The 18,295-nt window shown below is 39.4% G+C and overlaps 1 protein-coding gene across 2 annotated transcripts in view; it reads left to right on the plus strand.

Annotated features, from left to right (window-relative positions):
- Positions 1–18,295, plus strand: part of pcsk7 (proprotein convertase subtilisin/kexin type 7) — a 47,113-nt gene that overhangs the window by 20,440 nt on the left and 8,378 nt on the right. The window contains exons 8-14 of one of the 2 annotated variants that reach the window (XM_079823941.1): positions 133–233; positions 3,162–3,329; positions 5,855–5,959; positions 6,092–6,194; positions 9,725–9,881; positions 9,968–10,062; positions 15,086–15,179. In XM_079823941.1, coding sequence (XP_079680067.1) covers positions 133–233; positions 3,162–3,329; positions 5,855–5,959; positions 6,092–6,194; positions 9,725–9,881; positions 9,968–10,062; positions 15,086–15,179 — 823 coding nt within the window. The remainder of the gene's footprint in view (positions 1–132; positions 234–3,161; positions 3,330–5,854; positions 5,960–6,091; positions 6,195–9,724; positions 9,882–9,967; positions 10,063–15,085; positions 15,180–18,295) is intronic. The other variant, XM_079823942.1, reaches the window with a different exon arrangement.

The raw sequence follows: 18,295 nt of genomic DNA on the forward strand, positions 1-18,295 counted from the left end.
ACGCTGTGATTCAGATATCACCCCAAAACCAAAAGAAAATAACTGCATTTCTTAATTGTGTGTCCTGTAAAATTGGTATGGATGTCAGTAATGTGAATGAGGTCATGTAAGAGGGCTGATGTGTGATTGCAGGAGCAGTGGATGAGAATGGCAGAAAGCCGTTTTATGCCGAAGAATGTGCGTCCATGCTGGCTGTGACGTTCAGCAGTGGAAGCAGACAACTGCGCAGTATCGTAAGCATCAGTGGCCTGTTAAACTACACTTTATTATAACACAAGTGAGGCTTATGTATTGTGTAGTCATCTCTTTGATTGTCGATTTAAGATAGAACTCAGTCTAACATTATCATGGGTTGTCAAATAGCCAGCACTGGTCAGGAAGGAAAATTAGGTGTTGATATTTGGATTCAAATGTACATTAGAGCTGCGCGATTTATCGTTAAAAGATGGCGATCTCGATTCAAACACCCATGCGATCTCATTCCTAAATGACAGCGATGTCTATTAAAGGTGCAGTGTGTAATAATTATGAGGATCTATTGACAGGTGTATAAAGACCTTACATAATGATCCGTTATGTCTTTATTACCTTAGAATGAGCTGTTTCTATCTACACACACCGTTCCCTTACAGTGAAGACGCCATTTTGTGCCGTCATGTTTCTACAGTAGCCCTAAATGGACAAACTGCTCTACAGTCATTGAATCATTCACTCAAGAGATTCATTCAAAAACACTGATTCATCCAGTAATGAAACAAGTGAAGTCTTTATGAGTGAGTCACTGAATCATTCACTCAAGAGATTCGTCCAAAAACACTGATTCATCCAGTAATGAAACAAGTGAATGTTTATGAGTGAGTCATTGAATCATTCACTCGAGATTCATCTAAAAACAGTGATTCATCCAGTAATGAAACAAGTGAAGTCTTTATGAGTGAGTCATTGAATCATTCACTCGAGATTCATCCAAAAACACTGATTCATCCAGTAATGAAACAAGTGAATGTTTATGAGTGAGTCATTGAATCATTCACTCAAGAGATTCATCTAAAAACAGTGATTCATCCAGTAATGAAACAAGTGAAGTCTTCATGAGTGAGTCATTGAATCATTCACTCAAGAGATTCCTTCAAAAACACTGATTCATCCAGTAATGAAACAAGTGAAGTCTTCATGAGTGAGTCATTGAATCATTAATTCAAGAGATTTGTCCAAAAACACTGATTCATCCAGTAATGAAACAAGTGAAGTCTTCATGAGTGAGTCATTGAATCATTCACTCAAGAGATTCCTTCAAAAACACTGATTCATCCAGTAATGAAACAAGTGAAGTCTTCATGAGTGAGTCATTGAATCATTAATTCAAGAGATTTGTCCAAAAACACTGATTCATCCAGTAATGAAATAAGTGAAGTCTTCACAAGTGAGTCATTGAATCATTCACTCGAGATTCGTCCAAAAACACGGATTCATCCAGTAATGAAACAAGTGAAGTCTTCATGAGTGAGTCATTGAATCATTAATTCAAGAGATTTGTCCAAAAACACTGATTCATCCAGTAATGAAATAAGTGAAGTCTTCACAAGTGAGTCATTGAATCATTCACTCGAGATTCGTCCAAAAACACGGATTCATCCAGTAATGAAACAAGTGAAGTCTTTACGGGTGAGTCATTGAATCATTCACTCAAGAAATTCGTCCAAAAACACTGATTCATCAAGTAATGAAATAAGTGAAGTCTTCACAAGTGAGTCATTGAATCATTCACTCGAGATTCGTCCAAAAACACTGATTCATCCAGTAATGAAACAAGTGAAGTCTTTATGGGTGAGTCATTGAATCATTCACTCAAGAAATTCGTCCAAAAACACTGATTCATCAAGTAATGAAACAAGTGAAGTCTTCATGAGTGAGTCATTTGAATCATTCACTCAAGAGATTTGGTCAGAAACACTGATTCATCCAGTAATGAAACAAGTGAAGTCTTCATGAGTGAGTCATTGAATCATTCACTCAAGAGATTCATTCAAAAACACTGATTCATCCATTAACTGTGACTGTTCTCTATTTCTAAAGTAAGCACTCAAATAAATGTGTGTGACAAAGTTTCTGCGACCGCTTTCTGACGTGCTATATTACATCAGTGTCTGAATTTCTCGCTTCATTTCGTTCACTTCTTGCTTGTATAGTGCACTCAACTGCCATGCACTATATAGGGATTCAGAGTGGAAGATTAGGCTCTTTTGGAGGCGACTCCCCATCATTATTATTTTGTTTAGTTGTCTATTCAGAATCATGGGAGAATCATAATCTCTATCTTAAACAAATAAAACACGTGATTTCTAATTTATCCAAAATCATGCAGCTCTGATATACATGGATGAATCACATCTATAACGCATTTAGAAAATAGCACTGAATTTTCATTTCACGCCGGCTTTAACAAAACTTTATAGACTATTAAAACTGAAAACGAACCTATTAAGGGCCCATATAAGTAAGGGACATCCGTGGACAACCAATACGTTGGTCGTATACGTTATATGGGCCACAATAATTAAAAAATGTGAATTGAAAGATACTCTGAAAATACTGAGGTGGTGTGCATATGACACAGAATTTACACCTAATACTTTAGACGAAGTGTTTAAGAAATGGATCAAGAAAGGAGTTACAACGCATCACAAATAGTAATATTTTCTTAACCTTTCAAGAATTTAAGAATCGGTTTGAGTTGGGTAGTCATGACTTATTTAGATACTTTCAAATAAGACACCACTTTAACACAACAGTGCATAAGAAGGGGATTTGGGAACAAAATTAATTTGTGAAGATAGTCCTGTCTGCAGTTATGGCTATTACAATTAATAAGGTTATTTCTAAATTTATTAGAAAATATCCAATCTTCCTTCTATTCTGTAATGTTTGTATGACTCCTACACACACAAAAAAACAAAATACTGAAAACTTCACGATACTAAAATATCAACTTGAGTCATTTTTAATTTGAAGTGTGTTAATTCAAGCACTATTAATTCACACTCGCACCAAAGATCATAGACAGACATGAGTTTTTATTTTTACCTCCTGTTTTCCTGAACAGTAATCGGAGAGATAACCGTGATCTGTGGTGTCTAGATGTAGCTGTTTTGTGATTTCAGGTGACGTCCGACTGGAATCTGCAGAGTGGCACCGGCTGCACTGATGGGCACACGGGCACATCTGCGGCCGCACCGCTGGCAGCAGGAATGGTGGCGCTCATGCTGCAGGTGCGGCCCTGTCTGAGCTGGCGGGACGTCCAGCACATCATTACGTACACAGCAACACAGGTATCACATTACTCATCCTGTAATACAAGTCATCTACTCTCAGGGCGTTTCCACACCTGAAAGTCCACACCAAGGTCCGAACCGAAGTTCATGTTTTGATACATTTTATAGATTCGGTTAGTTTTGGTTTGGTTTCACATTGCAGTTATGCGAGCGGACTAAAAAACTGAACATGACACACTTGCGTCCACTCGTCATCATCTATGTGGGCGGCATCTGGACATTGATTGGTTTGTAAACGGATGTGCGTCTGACATCAGCGTCTTTGACAAGAGTGAATGAACGGACGCATATCGTTGCCACTATTGAACAGTGGCATTGCTGGACTATTTTCTTTTCGTTACGTTTAAAAGTGGACATTTCAAGCTTTATATACACATATTTCTCATGTTTGTGAGACGAGTATCTGCTGAGTTTCAGTTTATTTGAGACGTGCTCCAGTTCATGTGTAAAGCATGTGATCCCTCCCGCGATTATTGTCTGCCATAGACTATTTGCTTCTTATTTATTAAATCCAGGCAATTATCTGATTAAACGTTGATTAAAATTAAGATACAATTTATACAAAACGAAATTCACATTAAAGAAAGGCTTTCTAAGCAAAATCATACAAAATTTCTTTCAAAATCATTTCTGATCTTCTGTCTTCTGACATATTGTGCATCTTTTCACTTTTCATAATCAATGTAGTCTAGATGAAATTTAAAAATAACATTATAATATTAAAAATAAACAGGAACTTCCTGTAAATGGTCTGAAAGTCCGAACCATACAGAAAATGCTTTCACACTAGAAACGAACCGAACCTTTGTTCAGTTTGATCCGGACTGAGACGACCTCTTTTCGTCTGACCAGATTTCGTCTGTTTGGTCCGGACCGTGGTCAGGGAAGGTTTCACACCTGTAATTTTGATTCGGACCAAACTGAAAAGTCTGAAAATCCAGACCAAACAAGGTAGGTGTGAAAGCGCCCTTAAAGTCACCCTATTATGGCTTTTTGAAAATGACCTTTCATGTTGTGTGTAACATCGCTCTAAGTGAATGAAAACATCCTGTCTTAAATCTGAAAGTGCACCTTGTATAAAGTTATTGTCTCTCCAAATTATAGTCAATTAAACTAATCGCTTTAAACTAATTGGGACATCAAGACGAAACCATAAGCATTTTTCATTAAAATTTTCACTTTTTGAGGGTGAAAAACGGCACGTTTGTGTGTCCCTTTAAATGCAAATGAGCTGCTACTCACGGGGCGGAGCTTCAAAACTCACGCTGACAGGCAATGAAACTGTTCAGCGTTTTGTGTTCAAACCGGAGTCGGACAATGATGGAGAGACTCCAGAAGAAGAGACAACATGTAGAATTAGACAGGACGTTTCTGAAGGGATAGTTGATGAGTTTGAGTTAACCGTCTTCAGTCATTGATTAGCATATTCTGTCATGATAATCTATAGCTGCGTCTCATTTCGAAGTGTCCTCCGGAGGTCTCATTTGAAGGCTGCAAAGTCATCACGGATGTCTTATTTAAGAAAAGTTACAAAAACAAGTTATTCCTCGTGAGGTGTAAAATGCTGTAATTTATTTCTTACATTGCAATATAATTGTTACTTTTCTTAAATGAGACCTCCTCGATGTCGTATGCACCCTTCAAATGCGACCTCTGGAGGACACAGCCTTCGAAATGAGACGCAGCTTATAAATTCTCAACACATGTGTTCCCGGGGGCGGGGTTTATGTAAATTTTAGGGTTAGTGACGTCACTAACCAGGGAGGAAGCTTGTGTAGTCCCTACCAGCTGTTTGTTGTAGTCCTTAAAAAGCAATTTCTTTAAAAAAATATCTCTTTGCTTTGAACTTTGAGCGTTGTAACTTTGCAGATGTTGTTTATGCTCAAACAGCGACATTACACACTTACTAAAGTTAAAGAAGAGAAGTCAAAATCAACCACCCCTTTAAATATTGAGCAGCAAACTCATTGGCGGCAGATGTGACAGGAACCAATCAGCACATTGCGTTAAGGACTTTTATTTTATTTTTGTTTTGTTTGTTAGGCAGTGGATTTTTTGGTATCGCTTTACAATATGGTCCATTTGTTAATACATTAACTAACATAAAGCTTTGTTAAAAAAATACTTTGTTAATGTTAGTTAATGAAATATTTGTGTTCATGTTAGTTCACAGTGCTTTAACTGATGTCAACAGACACAACTTTGGATCTTAAAATGTTGAGATTAACATGATCTAAGATGAGTAAATCCTGTAGAAGTGTTGTTCATTCATTGTTAGTTCATGTTAACTGATGCTAACAAAAGGAAACCTTATTGTAAAGGGTTACCATTTGTTTAATTATAAAGAAAGTTGGCCATAGGAGTGTAAAATTAATTTCAAAAGATTAAAGAATCTTACACTGGTTCAAACTATAGGCTACTGTACTGTGTATGTTTGATTCATGTTGAAGTGTCATGGCTTTTAACTCTTTGTACTATCTTCATTTGAGTGTTTTAGTGATGTGTTCTCTGCATGTCTTCAGCACGACACACAGGCAGACTGGAGAACGAATGGAGCTGGTTTCCATCACAGCCACATGTACGGCTTTGGGCTGCTCAACGCCTGGAGGCTCGTCAACGCTGCCAAGGTAGAGTCTGCTCTCGTCACATAAAGAAATACAGCGTACATGAAGAAATACAGCGTACATGAAGAAATACAGCGTACATGAAGAAATACAGCGTACATGAAGAAGCTGAGTCTGTGTCTATATGTCTGGCAGGTCTGGGAGTCTGTCCCCTTTTTGGTGTCCTACCAGAGCCCAGTTTTGAAGGCCAATGAGCTCATCCCAGCCTATCCTAAGACGCTCACTCACACTTGGAACGGTAAGTGATTTACATATTTTTAGGATAAACAACAGAACGCAGGATGGCATGTGGGTAGAACTGCTAAAAACATGCAACGTTTCCCCCTGAAAAATAAAGAAATTAGATCAAATTGAATGAATACGTTTATTATTCCATTTACCGTAATGTAATTATTTACTGTTTTCCTATCAGTAATTCAGAGCAGGCCATAAAAAGAGCTACGACAGACAGTAGTGTGTGATGAGCGAGGCTCTGTGAAATGGATCCTTGCCACAGACAGCGTTGTCTGCCCTTACTTGGAAATGTTTGTCAGCGTTTATGTGTTCAAGTATACAGTGAAAGTGAAATGTTGCTTCGCAATTTCGCTCACATCTTTCTCGCTGTTTTCCTTTTGTCTCTCTCTGGTTCTCAACCAACTGATATTTCTTGCTCTATTTGACAGTTGTTCTCTCTCTGAGAAACGGTTTGTTCTTTTGAATCTTCTGACACCGTTTAAGCATGGAAGATATGTGTCCACTAATACATATTTAGAAGTGACTTTTGAGTCCGCACTCCTAGAGCAGCGTGCAGAAAGCTGATGTGGTGGGATTGCAGGCCTAAACACAATCTTAAATTGTCACTGAAGCTTCCCGAACACACAAACACACACCACTAAATATGTTCAACCCAAGCTAAGACTGGATATAGGCTTTATTAGCTTACTTTCATATACACACTGTGTTTCACAGAGTTGCATAAGTTATTAAACAATATTTCACACACACACACACACACACACACACACACACACCGCGTTAGTAGAGCATGTTTTTTTCCGGCGCCCATGTTAACAGATTAGAGCAGATTAAACCGCACGCAGAGGCGTTTAAATGAGTAAAACTAGAGGCATATCTTAACTTTAAGGTTACTTTTATCATGTAAGCTACTTATATACAGCATGTTATATGCATATGTGTTTGGGACAGGGGAACACGGTCACATTCGCAGCAGATGCCCATCATAAGTCAGAGCACGAGACAGACAGTGGTCAGAGGAGAACACCGGAAAAGGTGACCGAATGGACGATACTCGTCTGAGAGTGAACAACGCACATAAAGGAATTTAATGTCACTATTTAAGATATCACCGCCCTGCATGAAGGGCTACATTTTTGTAGCCCAACTGGAAAACACATTAGCCCCGGGATGTCAGGCTAGTGATTTTGCGAGCCCTGAATATACTATTGCAGTGTTTCCCACAAGAGACTGTGGTGACCTGGGGGGGTCCAGGGACATCCACCCCCACCCCATCAGAACTATATCAGGTCTTAAAGTGACCGCAGTCTAATATTCCTGCTGCTGTCTGTCATTAATGTTAATCAAAGGACAAAAGACAGAGAAAATCACTTATTGCACTTCACTGAATACCCTTTTTTTAGCTTTAATAAGGATAAATCTATATTCAGCTTATAATTTACGCAGTGAAAAGCACTGTTTATAAGGTTACATGGGTCAAAAACACCAAAAACAATAACTTTTTCTGTGCATTTCAGCAGGACAGGTAAAAATCTGAACCAGTGGGTTTATGTAAAGTTATATATATATTTTTAAAGCCTATTAAATGTTAAATTGAGAGTGTGCTGGGACTATTGTAATATCATTGCGGCGCTGCACTCATGGTATGACAGCAAAGTTCCTTGATTATTACGCAGGAATGAGAGTATAGTTCCTCGTCATATCGGCCTAGAAAATCACAACTTTTCATTTTCCGTCGGTCCTAGTACATGATGTAACTACACGTCCCAACATGTAAATAGGAAAATGTTGCCGTTATTTTGTCACTTATTTATCAGAAGGCTAGCTGGAGCCGTTTACCTCCAGTCTTTGTGCTAAGCTAGGCTAGCAGTGAGTGTGTCAGACAGAGTTATGGCACGCTCGGAGATGAGAATGGTATGTATGGACTAGGGATGCACCGAATCCAGGATTCGGTTTCGAATTCGCCCGAATATTGGACTTTTTGACGGGGTTTGGTTTCTGCCGAACCTTAGAATTTCTTTACACCGAACCGAACCCTGGGCTTGCACTACGCTGGTCGACGTAATGATGCCAGCGTTGATTACGGGAAGATGTTTACTAGTGTTTACCTCGCGAGCAGGGACTTTCGGAGGGGGACATATTTGCCCGGAACTTCATTTAGACCCTGGCTCCTGCGGTCGAAACACACGAAGTAACATCCCAAAGTCCCTAGTTCCTGGGGAAAGTTCCTGCGGTGGAAACGCAGCTGAAGTGGGCCGCTCGAAATCCTCGAATGCAGTTGGCTGTGAGAAAGTGAAAATGGAGCTTGTGAACAGAAAACGTGTTGTTTGGCAGGACTTTCAGTCAAAAGAAGCTATATGTTCAATTTGCAATGCCCATTTGTCTCGCTGTGGCAAGGACCCTAAACAATAGCCGCTGTTAAAACATTTGCGTATGAAACATTTGAAAGAATACGAGTTGTGCATGAGGGAATCTACAGACAGCAGCCAATGCAGCAACTTCAGGTACGGCAAAGGAAGGACAGTCATCCTGGCATAATGTTGCCTATTCTTTTTTTCTTTTCTTTTTTTACAGTTAAAATAAAAAATACACTGATGTGGACGTTGTTTATTTCTTTTAACTGATTGGAGTATGATTTCGGTATTCGGTTTTGGATTCGGCAGAATCTTAACCAGTGGATTCGGTATTCGGGCGAACCCCAAAAGTCTGGATTCGGTGCATCCCTACCCTAGTATAGACTTATCTAACTCTGGAGGATACGGTGAATAAGCTAAAGTCCCAAAAAGTCTGCGTGTTCCTTTTAAAGGGTGTGTTAGTAATATGCGCCTATAGGCGGTGCACAACATGTGTACACTCTTCATATTACACACACAGGGACAGCAGCAGCAAACACACATTTTTAAATATGAGAAATAAAGGATTCCTCTCTGGAGAAGTGTTCAGTCTTTCCGCTCGCATGTAAAGAGTGAATCCTCCATGGTGCGAGCACAACTGGCTTTTAAAGGGAAAGGGAGATGAGTCTCTGATTGGTTTATTGCACGTTACGCCCAAAACACACCCATGACTCATTAAGAGACTAGGGACAACCCTTTTAGACCATATGCCTGGAGCGCTGACCGTTTTACCCGTCGTTAAACTAGCAAAAGTGGATTTGGACACTTCACCGTGCACTTTAGACCATGCGCTTCGATTGTTAGAATGGGGCCCAAATATTTCTGACTAAAAACCTTTAAGCAATTCAATGCTACACTTTAGAGTTTGTATGTAGATCAAGTGCTACTTGTATGTAAACCTGCTTACTTGTGCTGTGTGACTGCTATGATCTGCACCAGTGCTGTTTATGTGCAGAAGACATGAGATGTGTTAAACATATGCGTCCTTCTCTTTGTAGTTGGCTCATATCAATGGGGAAATGAAAATCAATTCAGGCTTTGAATATGCTTTGATCGTCTATAATGCAAAACAATAAAGCTAAAAGATAAGTACTGGACAAAAATTAACCTTCCTCTTGCATTTAAATCCTTTCATTCATAGTCACGGTATCTGACTTGAGGCAGTCAGGCATGCAAACGCTGGAGCATGTGTCTGTCACTGTGACGATTCTCCATCCTCGGCGCGGGAACATCGAGATCACGCTCGTGTGTCCCAGTGGAATGACTTCGCTGATCGGAGCCAAACGAGCACTGGATGTGTGAGCGTCCAAACATTACACACTCATGCGTTCTGTATGCTGCCAATGTGAGTCTATGATGTGAACCAGCTTTGTTGTTTGAATAGAGATACGACTGGATTAACAGACTGGACGTTTTCCACTGTGCGATGTTGGGGAGAAAGAGCAGAGGGACAATACAGTCTGCAGATCACTGACTACAGTAAGACTATACAATCTACACATCACTACTCGTCTTTAGAAGTGTGTAATAAGTTGCACTTTTTTTTTTTTGTGGAAGACTTCATTTGGTTAGATGGCAAAATTCTTAGGTCTTTGCTACAGTTTTTGCAGTATCCAAAGCTAGCAAGTAAGTAAGTATAAAGGATGTACATAAAAATCCATCCAATGGCAAAGAAACAGCTTTCCTTCTCTGCAAATGATACCAGAGAGAGATTTCATTTTTGCAATAGTCCTCAGCTGAAAAAAGCAACTTTTTACCACACACTAATGCAGTTACACAAAAACACTGCTGTCCAGTTCTGAGGGTCACTGTCCTTCAGAGTTCAGCTCCAAACCCAGTTAAACACACCTGAACCAGCTAATCAAGGTCTTACTATGAATGCTATGGTGCTTTTCCACTGCATGGTACTGCTCGGTTAAATAGTACCACCGCGGTTGAGTTTCCAAACGTGCCGTACCGATACTAAAATAAGAGAATCGTCACTACCAGCGGCATTGGATTTGCGTCACGAAACACCAAACCCGCTAGCAGCTACAGCCACCACAGTATCATTTTTTCGCACAACTTTTTTTAAACGACTTGCTTGAAAAAAGCAATGGCTGAATCGTGGTCAGTAGACGAGGTGCAGACGTTCCTCTTGTGCGAGGAGTGGCTCCAGCGAGAGCTGGATGGGGCGACCCAGAATGAATCGATAGGCTCCGTTGCGCATTTGTTTGTGTTGCGTTTACGATGATGTCATGGCAGTAGAGGTGGCGCAACTATAACGTTCAGTCTATATTCCCGCCCACTTTGAAGCGGTACTAACTAGGGTTGGGTATCAATATATAGGTAAGCTTCAAGGTTCAGCTTTATTTAGCAAAAATATGACCATATTCTCTGGCTAAATATTTTAGAACGCATCACCTTATTGTTTCCACGGCGACGCGTCATGCTTCTCACATAACACACAGCAGCCGCAATAGTGCTGTATGACAGATGTATCGCTTTTATTTAGTTTTTCTTTTTTATTCAAAATATTCACAAACTTGTCACAAACTATCTGATATTCTGATTTTCATGTATATGTGAATGTGTTTTGTCATTTAAAACCCTTTATAATGATCATGTTAGTTGATCTATAATGTGCGATGGGCGAGAATCGGATCTGTCGGATTTACATCACGTAAATTCATTTTCATACATGAAATACATGAAAGTAAGCGAGCGCTGAACTGGGAGAAGAATAGAGTAAACTATATAGTTAACTAATGTGTAGCTGATATAAATAAAACACGTAGTTAAGTTATAACTGTCTGAAAGAATTGTTCTTGCCACTTCCATAGACATTTGCCAGTACTTATGAGCATTTAAATGTCTGAAACCTAAAATAAACATGATGTGGTTGAAAACACTGAATAGTTGTGATATGTGAGCATGTCTATCTCTGGCTCAGTTTGAATTTAAGTGGCACCGAAATCTGCTTTCTGATTCGGTCCGGTTACATACCGGTTATATGGCACCGGGTTTCGGTACCCAACCCTAGTCCAAACCCATGGGCTTCATCACATAGAGACCGTTTATCAGTCCTGTCAGACAAACTGTCCCACTTCACCGTGATCTTCTGATTAATATTTCATCATTTAGTAATTAGGGGTTCAAGCACGAAGTGCTGAAATGCTCCTAAAGCGTTTGCCGTGGGCTCAAGGGTCTTATATCGTTGGAATCCTTGGCTCAAGACGGACAAAATGCATGCCTTGGATTGGCTCGCCCTTCAGGCGCCAATTTCGAGAAATTTTGGGTTTTGTGAAAAACCTACTTTTGCAAACTACTTCCACGTTTCTCTCTGATCGGAACCAAACCACTGTGGAAATGTTCTTTGGAGAGAGACTATCAATAATTGTGAAAAAAAAAAAAATTCAATTGTCACTAAAATAACCTACAAATAACCTAACCTAAAATAAACATGATGTGGTTGAAAACACTGAATAGTTGTGATATGTGACGAGCGCTGAGCTCGTCTGCCAAAGCGCGAAATCACGTTTGAATTTAAATGGCACCGAAATCTGTGTTCTGATTACATACCGGTTATATAGGTTCTGGTTACATACCGGTTATATAGGTACCGGTGCCATATTGGTGTTCAGAAGATGTTCACAAATCTTTCATCTAAGTCTGGAGTCGTTTGTCACAAGTCGACAAAAGTCAGAGTCGAGTCTCAAGTCATTTCGTGTCTTACTAAGAAAAAAAAAAGACCTTGCTATTATTTATGTTTGTAATAAAGGTCCAAAGATATAAATGGACACATCCATCCCGTCACATTATAATCCATTATAATGTACAATACAAAACAATTGTCCTGACAACAGACGAGTAGTCATTTTCAATGCAGTCTCTGAGTGGACACGAGGTGGCGCCAGTCACATTGTTATTGACGACAGACGTTATCAGAAAATATCAAACCGCTGAATGTTTCCAGTTGTTTTAATTCAATAGAAAACCGTACGCATGCTGATTGCGATATGTTAAATTATGCGCTTTAAGTAATAAATGGATTAACATCTTTCTATCTCTCGTAGACACACATTGAGAGAGAGAGAGAAAAGCTGCATATACTACGAAAAAGATTGATAAAAGTAAAACGTAGTGCTAGGTTTAAAGGGTAGATTTTATTCATGTTTTAAAGGGATGGTTCACACAAAAAATTGAAATGACCCCATGATTTACTCACCTTCGAGTCATCCTAGGTGTATATGACTTTCTTCTTTCAGACGAATACAATTGGAGTTATGTAAATATTAATAAATATCCTGTCTCTTCCAAGCTTTATAATGGCAGCCCAAAATTTGAAGCCCAAAAAAGCACATCCATCCATTATAAACGTACTCCACATGGCTCTGGGGGGTTAGTAAAGCCTTCTAAAGGGAAGCCATGCGTTTGTGTACTAAAAATATCCATATTTAACACTTTATAAAGTAAAATATCTAGTTTCTGCCAGACCGCCTTCCGTATTCAACTTACACAAACCCATTGATCCAGTTCAGAAGGCCTTTATTAGTCCCCTGGAGCCGTGCAGAGTACGTTTATAATGGATGGGTGCACTTTTTTTTGGTCTTCCCTTCCCTGAGGTGTTTCAGAGTTAACGCGCAATACACAGACATACATAATCAAATTCTATGACAAGGGTCCGATTTACCACGTCACGTGTATGTGGAGCAGATGTTTTAAAATTCAAATAAAGCAAAAAATCTTTATTTACGAAATCAGTATTTAAAGGTTTAGTTCACCCAAACATTTCATTTGTCATTAATCCCTCGCCCTCATGCCGTTTCCAACCTGTAAAAACTCTGACCCCTCCATATACAGCAATTTAATGAACACTTTCAAGGCCCAGAAAGGCAGTAAAAACCTGTTGAAAAATTGTTGAACAAAGTAGTTATTTTTGTTTGTTTTTGCACACAAAAAGTATTCTTGTGGCTTCATAATATTAAGGTTGAACCACTTGAGTCGCATGGACTATTTTAGCGGTGTTTTTACTTCATTTCTGGACCTTGATAGTGTAATTTACATTGCTGTCTATGGAGTGGCCTGAGAGCTCTCAGATTTCATCAGAAAATATCTTACATTAATAAGGTCTTACGGGTTTGGAACGACATGAGGGTGAGAAATTAATGACAGAAGTCTCATTTTTGGGTGAACTAACCCTTTAAAGGATTAGTTCACTTTCAAATAAATTTTTGCTTATAATTTACTCACCCCCTTGTCATCCAAGATATCCATGTCTTTCTGTCTTCAGTTGAAAAGAAATGAAGATTTTTGATGAAAAGATTTCAGGATATTTCTCCATAAAATGGAAGTCAATAGACTCCAAACGGTTCAAGGTCCAAATGAGAGGTTCAGTACAGCTTCAAAAGGGCTTTAAACCACATCAAATGGTACCAGACGATCAATAAGGGTCTTATCTAGCCAAAAGTTTAAGTTTTATAAGCACAAATGCTCGCCTTGATCTGTTCAGTGATGCACGCTCGTGACGTCACGTAAAACGCAATTGCGTTGAAAAGGTCACGCTAGACGCAGGCGCAAAGGCATTTGAATATGTGGATACGGTCCTCCTTCCGCTCATTTGTAAACACTGACTCGGTACTTCCGCCTGCATCTTGCATGACCTTTTCAACGTAATTGCGTTTTACGTGACGTCACGAGCGCGCATCACTGAACAGAGCAAGGCAAACATTTGTGCTTCTAAAACTGAAACAATATTTATTTTTAAAAAAAAATGGCCGATCGTTTGGCTAGATAAGACCCTTATTGATCGTCTGGTACCGTTTGATGTGGTTTAAAGCCCTTTTGAAGCTGTACTGAACCTCTCATTTGGACCTTGAACCGTATGTTCTATATGTTCGTATGGAGTCTATTGACTTACATTTTATGGAGAAATATCCTGAAATCTTTTCATCAAAAATCTTCATTTCTTTTTGACTGAAGACAGAAAGACATGGAGATCTTGGATGACAAGGGGGTGAGTAAATTATAAGCAAAAGTTTATTCGAAAGTGAACTAATCCTTTAAGGATTAAAGACTTGAGTCCTTTTTGTCAAGTCAATTGTCGATTTCAGGTCGAGTCCTAGTCAAGTCTGAAGTCTCATAAAGTGCGACTCGAGTCCGAGTCCCTAACTCGAGTGCCCATCTCTGGTACTGACTGCAGTGGAAAACTGTGTGTGTTGAGGCAAGCTGGAGCTAAACTCTGCAGGACAGTGGCCCTCCAGGAGCAAGATTGAAAACCCCTGCACTAAAATGAATATTTATAATTTGACAGTGTGTTTTTGCTATAATGAAGGTTGAGGTCCTCTATAGCTCGATTTCATCATGCTCACCTGTCGATCTCTGAACTCTGTATAATTTGAAATGAGCAACGGAGAGATGCTTTGTGAGGTTTAACACATGAGCCCTTGTCTTGTGGCATTGTTGGCGTTGTCCATATTTGCTTCTATAGCAGCGAAGCCTCACCCCTGTGTCTGTGTTTCAGGAGAGTCCACTCTGGCATTGGGCGTTCTGAAGTACTGGAAACTCACTCTGTACGGCTCGTCTCTGTCTCAGCAGCAGGTGAAAGAGAGACAAAGGTGAGCTGCAGAGGACTAATACTCCAAACCAGTGGTTCTCAAACTTTTTTTTGGCTCTCCCAGTACCACCAGAAGCCACGTTTCCACCGCGGGAACTTTCCCCAGGAGCTTGGGACTTTGGGGTGGTACTCGGTGTGTTTCGACCGCAGGAACCAGGGTCTAAATGAAGTTCCGGGTAAATATTTTGCCCTCAAAACGGCCCTGCTCACGAGGTAGTTCAAAGTTCAGGAACTTTCGGGGGTGGGACTTGGGCGCTGAACCTTTAATCATTTAAATGTAACCTTTATCCAAATTGATTTCTTCATCAATTATCAATCTTACAAACCTTAAGAAACATTAATCTGCTTGATCAGGGCAAATAATATATCTTATGTTTGTACAATTTGTATCACTGAAGTAGTAATACAAGAAAATCAAGCTTAAATGGGTAGCTAAAATCTTACGTCTCATTGACTTTGATATTTGTGAGCAAAACAATACGGATTAACTTCAATTCAATCATTGGGTTTTATTAAAACAACTACAGTTTACAAAGCTACGATTCACACGGGGGGAAATATGCATATATATGTAGGAGAAAACAAACAATATGGTACAAACAAGGAAACATGAAACTTAACGAGAGAGAGCGAGACAGAGAGAGACAGACAGACAGAGACAGACAGACAGAGAGAGACAGACAGAGAGAGACAGACAGAGAGAGACAGACAGAGAGAGACAGACAGAGAGAGACAGACAGAGAGAGACAGACAGAGAGAGAGAGACAGAGAGAGAGAAGCCCCACCCCGGCCCCGTCCACCTGTGCCGTCCCAGCAGAGGCGGACCTACGCCCAGGTAGTGTCCCAGCAGAGGCGGAGCTACGCCCAGGTAGTGTCCCAGCAGAGGCGGAGCTACGCCCAGGTAGTGTCCCAGCAGAGGCGGAGCTACGCCCAGGTAGTGTCCCAGCAGCCCTCCTCATCAGCTCAGGAACTCTCCTCCAGTGATGTGGGGGAAATTAAACAACTGCTGCATCTCCTCTGCAACAAAATGCTCAACTAACATGCACAAAATCAATTTATACCACAGCTGATGACATCATCTATATAATTGGTTAATTAACATTCACAACACATTGATTTTTACCATTGTGATTTATTTATTTATCTATTTATTCATTCATTCTTTAATTAATTTTTGAATCCTTATTCATACTTAAGATTTATTTATAACTTAATGGGTTTTACTTATGTTATTCTTGCCCTACTATTACTATTACCTGTTTTCCTTATTTTATTTTACTCTCAATTTATTTATATTTTATTATTACTATTTTTATTTATTTATTTATTGTAAGAGGTTTTTAGTTTTGCCTTCAGATAAACAGCGGTACTTTAATCTCTGAAAAATGTTAAATCTTAGCTTTTGGAATATCCAGGGTTTGTGCTCTAAAACATTTGGATTGAAAAGCACAAACACAGAATTCTTGAATAGCATCACAAATGTTGACATATTGATCCTAATAGAAACCTGGTGTAGATCTGATGTGTCCACTCAGTGTCCAGCAGGTTACTCTGAGATCATACTGCCCTCCGACAAACTCAACTCAGTACATCGTGGCTGAGATTCTGGAGGATTAGTTATGTGGATAAAAAATTATCTTGCCCCTTTTACATCTCCAGTACAGCAAGGCAAAAATCGCATATGGTTAAAACTGGATAAAAGCTTTGGAATTCTGGACAAAGACCTTTTTATCTGTGGAATTTATATCCCCCCATTAGATTCTCCATATTACGACGACGAGATATTTCACACTTTACAGGGAGAAATTCACCAATACCAAACCCAGGGGAAAATTTTGTTATGTGGAGATTTAAATGCTCGTACTGGTTTAGAACAAGATTACATTGATAATTCAGGAGATAAACATCTGTTCACACAAATGCCCCGCGATCTCTTTAATTCCCTGCCCAGAAGAAATAACCAGGATACTGGAGTCAATAGACATGGGAAGGAGGTAGCCTGTCTGTGTCAAACCTTAGGTCTTTATATCCTGAACGGTAGAATCAAAGGAGATCCCAGTGGTCACTTTACCTACAGCTCAAATCTCGGGAACAGTGTTGTAGATTATGCCCTATCAAATCTAAGCCCCTCCAATTTCAGAGCATTTACTATCAAAGTCCAGTCTCCCCTGTCTGATCACAGCCAGATCAATGTTTCCATTAAAGGTGAAAACATCAGACCAAGAGAAATGCATAGAGAGCCGATTCATTTATATAAACTCAACACACCATATAGATGGACTCATAGCACTGCTGAAACATATATTAATGTATTAAAGTCAAGTCAAATAGTCAATTCCATAACAATGTTTAGTAATTCAATATATGATAATAACCGGAAGGGAACTGATTTAGCAATTAAACATATTAATGTCATTTTTGAAAATATAGCAAAATTGACACCATATAAACACAAAAACTCTACAAAACAAAAACCTTCTGAAAAATGGTTTGACCATGACTGTAAAAGAATCAGACAAGAGCTAAGATTAATTTCAAACCAAAAACACAAAGATCCAGTCAATTCTGAGTTACGCTTAAAACACTCAGACCTTCTGAAACAGTACAAACACACACTGAGACAGAAGAAACTGGATTATTATAACAACACGCTTCAGAAGATTGAACACACAGTTGATCAGGGCCAGTTCTGGAGTATGTGGAACAGTTTAAATGCTACAAAGCCACAAGAATTAGCCATACAAGATGGTCAGATTTGGAAAGATTACTTTGAGAACATCTATACCCACCAAACTGACCCTTTAAATAATCCCAACCAATTAAAAATCCTTGAAAAATTAAATGCTCTTGAGTCATGCATCAAAAACAACCAAAATCCACTAGATTACCCAATAACCCCACAAGAACTCAGCGGAAAACTGAAATCCCTCAAATCTAATAAATCCTGTGGCCCCGACAATATAAAGAATGAGATGCTTAGAAACAGCTCTCCTGAACTTCAGAACGCTTTGCTCAAACTGTTCAACTTGATTCTGACTTCAGGTGTTTTTCCAGAGGTCTGGAATACAGGGCTCATCTCTCCCATCTTTAAAAGTGGAGATAAAACAGATCCTAATA

Source organism: Gobio gobio (genome assembly GCF_949357685.1).
Source record: "Gobio gobio genome assembly, chromosome: 8".
Taxonomy (NCBI): Eukaryota; Metazoa; Chordata; class Actinopteri; order Cypriniformes; family Gobionidae; genus Gobio; species Gobio gobio.